Raw genomic sequence first — 11,434 nt, forward strand, 5'->3', positions numbered from 1 at the left:
TCAGAAAAACATAACTTCCGTTTCAGACATTCTATGGAATGTCTCAACAGCACTCCCTCAAAACACAGGGAAAGATGGACAATCTTTCATAACTAGAAGAGATTAAGGAAACCTGACAACTAAATGCAAGAAGAGGAAAATAGTGGATAAATGAGTGAGATCGGAATAAGGTCTGAAGTTTAGAAAGTAATAGTGTGTCAATCTTTTTTTGTTGTTGTTTTGACAAATGTACCATCATATTGTAAGATTATGACATAGGATAAATCAGGCAAGTGTTTGTGTTAGATTTGTAAAGCTGCTGTTATAAAACATCACATACCAGGAAGCTTAAAACAACAGGTGTTTATTCTTTCACAGTTTGGAAGCCAGGAGTCCCAAATCAGTGGCACTGGACTGAAATTAACACATTAGCAAGGCCTGCTTCCTTCCTAAACTATAAGTGAGAATTTTATTTCTTGCCTCTTCCATTTTATGGTGGCTGCAGGTATTCCAAGCCTTGGGGATCACATCACTTTAGTTTCTGCTTTCATGGTCACCTTGCTGACTCCTCTTTTGTCTGTCATCACATCTCTCTGTCTTCTTCTGATAGTGACATATGTGGGCCTTTAGGGCTCACACAGATAATCCACAATACTATCTCCGTCTTAATCACCTCTACGTAGTCCTTTTAGGCAATATAAGGTAAGATCGAAAGGTTCCAGGAATCAGGATGCATAAAGAATGTGCATTATAATAGCCTATTGAATTTATGCTATGTTTGCTACTGACAGACATTGTCATGTTTATATTCTACATGGACGTTTAGAATCATTTCAATTAATTCTATAATTTATGTGTATGAAGTAATTTTCAAATATAATTAGATATTAAACCTTAAATAATTTCACATTTAACGTATTTTTATGATTTATTAAAGTAGTATTTATTTGATATATTATTGTCTACTTAATGAGACGTCACATCTAAGTAAAAATTATGAGATGGCTTCAAATGAGCTACTTGATGATAGAATTTTCAGGAAACGATTGTCTAAAAGTTGGAGAAAAAGTGCTTAGAATATACATAAAAATGTTTCAGCAAAGAAATTACCTGTGTCTTTTGAAATGAACTATATGTCTGTCTAGAAGGCTTATATTATAGATGGTTTACTATCATCATGAATGGTTCAAAGTCTCAACATATTGATACAATTAGACTCAAAGCTTAATTATTTTATCCATTCATTTAACAAATACTTATTGAAAATCTCCTATAAAACACACTCATTTAGGTACTAAAGATTTTATAAACAACAAAAATTTCACTGCTTTAATGAAGTTTGCATTCTAGTTGGATAGAAGGATATAAAGTAAACAAGTGAATAAATATACAGGAGAGTGTGAATAAAAACGAGGAAGAATAACACGAGTTGAGGGGTAGTGTACATGGGGTGGGGAGAGGGATTATTTTATAAAGGTGGTGAAGGAAGGACTCTATGACTGGGTCACATTTAAGGAAAGACCTGAATGGAGTGAGGAAATATTATGCACAGAGAACAGCAAGTGCACAGGCCCTGAGGTTGGAGCATGCTTGGAATTGTGAAAAACAGCAAGGAGAGCAGCCTGGACAAAATGGAGTAAAACGCAGGTGAAGCGGCAAAAGGTGGTGTATGTCAACTAAAATAGAATGAAGGAGCAGAATTAACCATTTCAAAGCATTTGCAGAAAGAAAAATGTACACTTTATGTTTCTTAGTACATTTTTAAGTTGGTAGTAATATACAAAGAAATGCTTTTATTTTTACTCAGTTTTTCTGGTACTCTAGTTATTTTATCCTTTTAAAATTTAAAACATGAACATGTTGCTTCTATAAATCAGTAATGACACAAATAAAAAAATTCATATGAGATGCTATATTTACATATTCTTGATAAAATGTGCCAAGGAAAAGCATATACTTTCATTTAATAATATGTTTTTTTAAATAAAATCAGGACTCCTAGAACAGTATTCAGCTAAATAAATTTAAAAGCATTAGGCTTAACTTTATATTCCACTACCCAAATTAAGTATTTAAATTATTTTTATCAAATATTAGTGTATTAGGGTTCTACAGAGAAACAGAACAGATAGATAGATAGATAGATAGATGATAGATAGATAGATAGATAGATAGATAGATAGATAGATTAGATAGATAGATGATAGATAGATAGATAAAAGGAGATTTGTTATGCTAACTGGCTCATGTGAATATGGAGGCTGAGAAGTCTCACAATATACTATCTGCAAACTGGAGAACCAGGAAAGCCAGTAGAATAATTTGGAGTTTGAAGGACTGAGAAAGGTCAGGACAGTGTTGTGGAACTGGTATAAGGCCTGGAGGCCAAAGACCCAAGAAACCAGGAACTCAAATGTCTAAGAACAAGAGAAGATGAATGACCCAGCTCAAGAAGAGAGAGAATTCATCCTTCCTCCACCTTTTTGTTCTTTTCAGGTGAGCCCTCAGTAGATTGAATGATGGCCACCCATACTGGTGATGGCAGATCTTCCTTACTCAGTCTCCTGATTCAAATATTAATCTCTTCTGGAAACATCTTCACAGACATATTCAGAATAATGTTTAAGCAGCTATCTGGGCATCCCTTAATCCAGCCAAACTGACGCATAAAATTAACCATCAGAACTTGCCACATTACATTGAATCCGGGCACATTTTCCACACCTATTTAAAATTCCCCACTTCATGGGAAACCTTCATGTACTTCTATTAATGGACTTGTTTTTGCTCTGGTTTTATGCATATTTGCATTGACATGTGGTAGAAAAAAAATGGATGTAGAATAAATGAATACATTAATATCTTTAAGGTTTTTGGCAAGGAAGTCCCAAGATGTCTTAGCCATTCTTGTTCAGGTGTTATGTTTCTGGACATAATGTTTCCTTTTATTTAGACAACAGACTTTTAAACAGGCATGGCAATCACTTTAGGAATTTAACTTTATTGTGGACCTTAAATGTGATTCAGAACATGGAGAAGATCCGAGAGAAATAAAACTAGGTTATGGTGCATCCCACAATGTTAAACTGACCATCCTAGAGACAATTTTGCCTTCTCAACAACTTTCTTGAATGCACTCTTCACTTCCTTGTTCCTCAGACTATAGACCAGAGGGTTCAGCATGGGGATGACCATTGTATAAAACACAGATGCCATTTTGTCTGTGTCCATGGAGTGACTGGAGCTGGGTTGTAAGTACATGAAGATAATAGTCCCATAGAAGATGGCAACTGCAATGAAACGAGAGGCACAGGTGGACAAAGCCTTCTGGTATCCTGAAGCTGAGTGCATCTTTAGGATGGTGATAAAAATGAATATGTAGGATATCAAGATAACCAGGAGAGCTATAAAGATATTGAAGCTCACAACATAAACAAGAACAAGCTCGCTAATATGTCTATCAGAGCAAGAGAGAACCATGACTGCTGGAATATCACGGAAAAAGTGATGGACTTCATTGGACTTACAGAAAGAGAGACTAAATGTGTCCCCAGTGTGGATGGAGGCATTCAGGAAACCACAGAGGTAGGAGCCTATGGCCAGATGAGCACACACACTTGTTGTCATGGCTGTGGTGTAATGTAGGGGTTTGCACACTGCTGCATAGCGGTCATAGGCCATTGAGGCCAAGAGGTAATTTTCCACAGTGGCAAAAGCTACAAAGATATACATTTGGGCAGCACATGCATTGTAAGAGATGACCTTGTCTTCTATAAGGAATCCAGCCATGACGATGGGAGTGACAGCTGAAGAGTAGCAAAAGTCCACTAGAGACAAGTTACTGAGAAAAAAGTACAAGGGATTGTGGAGACAGGAATCCCAGAATATCAATACAATAATTCCCAGGTTTCCAACCAGAGTGATAATATAGATGAAGAGGAACATTATAAAGAGGGCAACCTGCAGTTCTGAGTCATTTGTTAGTCCTAGAAGAATGAATTGTGTTACTTCTGTCTTATTTTCCATCACTGCTCTGGGGGACTCACAGGATGCTTGTAGCAATACAAAAAGGAACAGTGTGATAAATAAATTGAATTAAAATTGAAAAGTGTAAGTACAATATGTATTCTTTCACTGTAGCAATAACTTGTACTTCAAGATTCCCTAGAAAAAGCGTGGCCTTGACAACCAAATGCAGTGCATTAATTATACAGAGTTACATACTGTTGAAACTGAAGAATCTTAGTAGATTATCTACACAATTTTCAGATATTATAAATTTGTAAACTCATATTTATAAAATTTACTAACCTGATCAAGATGACTCATCTAGATGCATCTGTCTATCAATTTACTTTTCCTGAGCACAGTAAAAGCTGATGCATGTTGCTAATTTGCCAAGAACTTCTCTAGACATTTTAGATTTATATTCATTATTTCCTTTCTACAATATTATGTATTTGATTAGTTGTTGCATTCATTTAAATTATGAAGCACAGGAGGTTGAGTAACATATTCATATTTATACAAGTATTAAATGGCAAGCCATGCTTTGGACCTATGCCAACTTTTGAACCCATGCTGAATGGTTCCTAAATCTAATGGTCTAAACTGAATTTAAATCAAATTGAATACAACTGTATTTACAATCACTCATTGTCTCCTTTGGTATAAACTCAGTGTTTTGAGTTTCACAATGAAGTAAGCAAGTAATATATGCTTAGTAAATGGGGTGGGGTAACAGGGTTGTTTGGGGCATGTTCAACTAGCAGAAACAATTCTGAGAGAAGCCTATCACCAAATAGAGCAGATACAGAGCTTGAGTTCTTGAAAGAGATGCATATCAGTCCACGACTTACCACCTCGGAATCACTGGTTCTAATCTAATTCCCTTAAACATCACATTTTCTTCTGTAACACTAAAACAGTAATGTGACCTACTTTGAGGTATTATTGTGAGAATTAAATAAGATAATCCATTAAAAATGCTAGATGTTAAGCACAGCCTAATGAGTGCTAGTTATAATATTAAATATTATTATTAGATAGGTGATAATCTTTTTGTTGGTTTGATAAAGGTGGACGGTGACAAGCAGGGCTGCAGGCATGGGTGAGCTTTGAAATCTTGAAGCTCCCACCTCCAATTTTCTTTTCCTCCATGCTACGACCACTGAGATTTTCTGTGTTCTTCAGTGATTTTCAGGTTGTTCTTCCTCCACGCAAATGATTGTCTGCTCCGGAAGATTCACACGAGCCTTTCTTTTTCTTAATTTCTCCCTTGAAATCCACATTTTAGTGTGGGTAAAAAAGTTTCTTTTTCCTAAAGCCATTCTTTCTCTTATTACTGTTTTTCCATAGTTAAATCAAACATTAAGGGTTAAAATTTCCTACTTTATGGGCTATCTTTATTTAGCTCACAGATCTGATTTGGTGGCAAGTTCCATGTGATAAAATATTTTATTTGAATCTATTCTTGTTTAGGAACAATATTTTAGTATTTATTTATTTTAATGTTTTAAAATTTCAACTTTCATTTTAGATACAAGGGTTACATGTGCAGATTTCTTACATGGGAATATGCACGATGCTGAGGTTTGGAGTATGGATCCTGTCACCCTGGTAGTGAGCATACCATCTAATAGGTAGTTTTTAAGCCCACCCTCTCTTTCTCCATCCTCTAGTAGTCCACAGTGTCTATTGTTCCCATATTTATGTCCATGTGTTCTCATCATTTAGCTCTCACTTATTAGTGAGAACATGAGGTATTTGGTTTTCTGTTCTTGTGTTACTTTGCTTAAGACTATGGCCTCCAGATTCATCCATGTTGCTGCAAAGGACATGATTTCATTTTTTAGGGCTATGTAGTATTCCATAAATCTAGTGTACAGATTACTATTTGACCCAGTATATACCCAAAAGGTAATAAGTCATTTTACTAAAAAGACAAATACATATGGTCAACCTAAATGCCCATCAATGATAGACTGGATAAAGGAAATGTGGTACATATACAGCATGGAATACTATGCAGCCATAAAAAAGAACAAGATCATCTCCTTTGCAGGGACATAGATGGATCTGGAAGCCATTATCCTCAGCAAACTAATGCAGAAACAGAAAATCAAATACTGCATGCTCTCACTTTTAAGTGGGAGCTGAATGATGAAACCACATGGACACATGGTAGAGAAAAACACACACTGGGGCCTGTCAGAGGATGGTGGGTAGGAGGAGGGAGAGCATCAGGAAGAAAAGCTAATGGATGCTGGGCTTAATACCTAGGTGATGGGATGATCTGTACAGCTAATCACCATGGCACATCTTAGCTATGTAATAAACCTGCACATCCTGCACATGTAGCCCTGAACTTAAAAGTTGGACTTTTTTTTAAAAAAGACACATGTACCTGTATGATCATCAGCACACTATTCACAACAATGAAAGCATAGAATCAGCCCTGGTGCCCGTCAGTGGTAGATTGGATAAAGAAGATGTGGTACATATACACCATGGAATACTACACAGCCATGAAAAAAAGAATGAAATCAGGAATAATACTTTTAGTCTGTGTATTTGGATTGAGGCCTGTAGAAGGGTGTCCAACCAATACTAACTACTGTTTCCTACTGTCTTTCTTTTAAACACTTGGCAACTTCACTTCCCAAGCCTGACCTATGAAGGTGTTATGTTGCTAACTTTAACATACCTGACTGCATTTAGCATACACTATGTTCTACAACCAATAATAAAAACTTTATATATAAATAATGCGTGTGTATATGCATGTGTGCCCATGTGTGTGTGTGAGAGAGAGAGAGATAGTATTATTATTACTTTATCATTAAGAACATTGACAATTTGAGAAGTGATATGATGCTCCAAAATTATATGACTAGTTTGAGAGTCGTCAAGGTTCAAGAGTTAAATCCATCTTCAATCTAATCAAAAGTCAAAACTTTCAGCCACATCACTGTCAACATAGGTAGATGTGCTAATAGTAATAAGAATGAGATTATAAAAAAAGTTAAAACACAGGTCATAGCTTGTTAATTCATTTAACACCTTTTTGTAGTTTAAAGAATGAACATTTCACTTGTTTTTGTTTGTTTTTGTTTTTTTTTACTGCTCATGAGAAACCAATATATAACAAACAGATAAAATGACCACCTAGTCAGTCAGAGCATCATCTATCTTATTTTTTGTTCATATCTTTGGAGGAAGAAGCACATTTCATAAGAACCACTAAATTTCCTATAATGGAACATTTATGCCCTACACCCGCCTCAGTATTTTAGAAAAAATGTTGAAAACATCTATTTCTGCTCTCAAATAGCTTATAGTAGGTATAGCTGCCCCACTGCTTTTGCATGAGTTACACTTCTCTCTAAAATTTTTCTTAGATATAGAAGCTTACCTTACAGCTGGATGAGCAGAAACAGTCAATACAGAATAGTTGTTCGGCAATCAGAAAATCAGCCATGGAACATTGCATTAATATGTTTGGAGAAGCTTGCTTTCAGATAGTGGTCAACAGGTTTCAAGGTCTCTTAGGCATGGAGAAATAAAGGGAAGAGCATTAACACAGAAAAAGTCCTGAATCTACTATTAATTCTTTCTGTGAACTTAAAGGAATTACTTATCTTCCCCTTTCTTGAGAAAATAAACATGTTAAGATTACCTCTCTCACATAATTCACAGAATTGCATGTGTAAAGAACAAGTAAGGGAGGCCTGTAAAACATCTTGCTAAGGGGCCATCATGCAAAAATCAGTCAATGTAATTTTTAACTCGGGATGTTTTCCCTGAGCAGGGTTGAAGCTTCATAGCAAAGCCTCAGGTCAGAAGGCATGCATGAACCAAAAACAATTATCCTTTAGATGAATAAATGATGATCTGCAGAGCTTTGTACACAGTGTGGTCTCTCTAAAACTACATCGTGTTGGGAGTCATGTTGGGATTTCAGATGCTAATATATGGAGACATGAGGAGAATTATAAGGGCATGGAGATCTCTGGAGATGTCCCCTGTGAGAGGATCTACAGCTCCTCATTCTACTTTCCTGGTGAAGAAGCAATTAAAGCTGCCGGTGGGGATCAAGCTTATTATTTTTAATATGTGCACATAATTTGAGTGCATATTAAATTTATTTCTTTTTTCATTCTGTAATTAATGCATAATTTACATACAGTAATACCCAGTATTAATACACACTTTACTGTATAGTTCTAAGAATTTTGTCAAATACATGGTCACATAATGACTGCAACAATTACATAAAAAAAATTTTCTAAGCCGACTTTTTGGTAACCTCTTTTCCCACCCGCTACCCTGGCAACAAGTAAATTGTTTTTGTCCAAATAATTTTGCTTTTGCTAGAATGTCTTTAAATATAATCCTAGAATATGTAGTCTTTGAGTCTGGCATCTTTCACTTTCACTTAGCAACTGAGACCCATATATATTGTTGCCTATGTCAGAGTTAAATTTTTTTTATTGTAGAAGAATATTGCATTATGTGGACATTACAGATTGTTTTTCTCATTGTGCAGCTGAGGAACATTTGTATTGGTTTTAGTGTTTGGTGAGTAGAAATAAAGCTGATCTAAACATTTCGTTAAAGATTTCTGGGTGAGGCACTATGGCTCATGCCTGTAATCCTAGCACTTTGGGAGGCCGAGCAGGGTGGATCACTTGAGGTAAGTAGTTGAAGACCAGCCTGGTCAACATGGTGAAGCTCATTCTCTACTTAAAATACAAAAATTAGCCGGGGATGGTGGCGGGCACCTGTAATCCCAGCTACTCAGGAGGCTGGGGCAGGAGAATTGCTTGAACCTGGGAGGCAGAGGCAGAGGCAGAGGCGGAGGCTGCAATGAGACAAGATTGAGCCTCTGTACTCCAGCCTTGGCTACAGAGTGAGACTCTGTCTCAAAAAAAAAGTTTCTGAGGTGAACATAGATTTTCATTTCATTTGAATAAATATTTATGAGTCAGATTGAATTGTTGTATGGTAAGCACATGTTTATCTGAATAAGAAACTGTCAACATCTTTTCTGAAGATACTCTACTATTTTGAATTCCCACTAGCAGTCCATTCAAATTGTCTCACCTCTGTATCAGCATTTTATATTTAAAATTTTTTAAATTTAATTTTTATTTTACTTTTCTTGATTTTTCTCTAAGATATCTCCTTACCGATTTTCTTAACACTTATCTACCTTATCACCACAATTCTGGCCTGGGAATGCTTTTCTTTTCCAACAAAGGAGACAGATTCATCCTTTTGCACACAGATTCATCTCTGCACTGTTGCTTCTGAGCTCACACCACACTCCCAAGCAGACTTATCACATCTCTCTTAGTACAAGCCAGTGTCATGATTAAACATTTGTTCTGTGCACCAAGGTTGCTTCACCTCAAATTTGAGTAAGAAATGTAGCCTTTTCGAACTTCAGCTTCTCTTCTGTAAGGAGGAAGAAAATACTACCTTGTCATTCTCATAATATTTTCAAAAAGATAATCACATGACGTATTTATAGAGCACAGCACACTTTCTATCATATATCAGGTGTTTGATAGGTTAAATATTAATATTTGTTATTTATAATATTTTCCATAGATGGGTCACAAAAACAGTGGTACACAAACAATCCACCTTCTTTTCTACATGTGCATGCCCCATTCCAGCTAGGTAGGACATGTAATAGTTCTAGATAATGAACTATGGAAAGAATTGTAATGTTGGTTGAAACATACAAACTACTCTCCACTTATCTCATCTCCTGCTATGATAATCAAAAGGCTTAATGTTCCAGCAGGTGCAGAAACAGATGATGATACCTTCATCAGCAGGTGTCTTTGAGTGACCACATACAGCTTTTCACTTAGCCAGACAACCTGTGTGACAGACATGTCGTAGCATAAGTGAGAAATAAATCTGTAGGATGCTGAATATTTATCTTCCAAAATATCAGATTCTAATACCTGGAATCGGTAAATTTTACCTTATATGACAACTGCTTTGCAGTTATGATCAAATTAAGGACAGCAAGATGGAGATTAATCTAAATTATTCAGTGGGCTGTAAATGCAGTTACCAGTTCCTTGTAAGATGGGGGCAAGAAAAGTGATAGATTAGAATATTTTAAGGGCCTGTTACTCCGCAGAAACACTAAAAAAGCAAGCAAAAGCTGGCACAATCAACTTTGTTTGAACTCTGGAAAATAGTCAAGGATCTACAGAAACAAAGTGAATGATGATTCAAGAAAAAGGCGACCTCGCATAACATTTTTAGGAAGTATCTGTTAAACTGCTACGTGACCACAAGTACAGAGACATCAGAGGACACATATGACAATAAATACATTCTTTCAAATATTTTAATAAAACTCACTAAATAAACAAGTGCACCCAGAGCAAGCAACAACAAATGAAACTGGGGATAGAAGGGGAGATAATTTGACTTCCAGAATTACCATATTATAATATTAAAAATGTCAAAATTTCAACCAAAAATTGGAGACACACTAAGGATCAAGAAACCATTTCCAATTTACAAGAAAACAAAAATTAACAGAAATTGTCCCGAGGAAGCATAAACGTTATGCTTAGAAGACAAAAATATTAAATCAATTGCCTTAAATGGGCTCAAAGGGATTAAGGGGAAACAATTGACAAGGAACTAAAGAAAACTAGGACAATGGTGTTTCAATATATAATAAATATCAATTAAAAATACAAATTATTTTTTTAAAAAAGATAAAATTTCTGGAGCTGAAAAGTACAATGAGTGAAATAAAAAATTCACCAGAGGGTTTTCACAATATTTGACAAAAGAAGGAAAAAAATCAGTGAATTTCTTTCCTTCCTCCTTCCCTCCCTCCCTCCCTCCTTTCCTTCCTTCCTTCCTTCTTTCCTTCCTTCTTTCTTTTTGAGACAAAGTCTTACTCTGTCACCCAGGCTGTAGTGCAGTGGTATAATCATGGCTCACTACAGTCTTCACCTCTTGGATCTAAGGGATCCTCCTGCCTCAGCCTCCCAAGTAGCTGGGGCCACAGGCATGCACCAATACACCTGGATACATTTTCTTTCTTTCTTTCTTTCTTTCTTTCTTTCTTTCTTTCTTTCTTTCTTTCTTTCTTTCTTTCTTTCTTTCTTTCTTTCTTTTTGTGTCAAGGTTCTGCCATGTTGCCCAGGCTGGTTTCGAACTCCTGAGCTCAAGTGATCCACCTGCCTCAGACTCCCAAAGTACTGGTATTATAGACATAAGCCACCATGTCTGGCCAGATAAGTGAATTTCTAGATGTGTCAATTAAAGCAATCTGGTCTCAGGAGAAGAAAGGAAAACAGAATGAAGACAAAATGGAAAGAGCTTGAGACCTCTTGCATGCCATCAAGTATACCAATGTGAGCACAAGTAGAGTGCAAGAATGAGAGGTGAAATAAGGGAAAGTTCATAA

General features: G+C 36.0%; 1 protein-coding gene across 1 annotated transcript; it reads right to left on the bottom strand.

Annotated features, from left to right (window-relative positions):
• Positions 1 to 3,059: 3,059 nt before the first annotated feature.
• On the bottom strand, positions 3,060 to 7,467 carry LOC748371 (olfactory receptor 5B3). The gene is made up of 2 exons (XM_001161028.4): positions 7,394 to 7,467; positions 3,060 to 4,031 (listed from the first exon to the last, which is right to left on the bottom strand). Exon 2 carries the CDS (start codon positions 4,003 to 4,005, stop codon positions 3,061 to 3,063), a length of 945 nt encoding a protein of 314 aa, XP_001161028.3. The 5' UTR covers positions 4,006 to 4,031; positions 7,394 to 7,467; the 3' UTR covers position 3,060.
• Positions 7,468 to 11,434: the final 3,967 nt, after the last annotated feature.

This window comes from Pan troglodytes, chromosome 9 (genome assembly GCF_028858775.2).
Source record: "Pan troglodytes isolate AG18354 chromosome 9, NHGRI_mPanTro3-v2.0_pri, whole genome shotgun sequence".
Taxonomy (NCBI): domain Eukaryota; kingdom Metazoa; phylum Chordata; class Mammalia; order Primates; family Hominidae; genus Pan; species Pan troglodytes.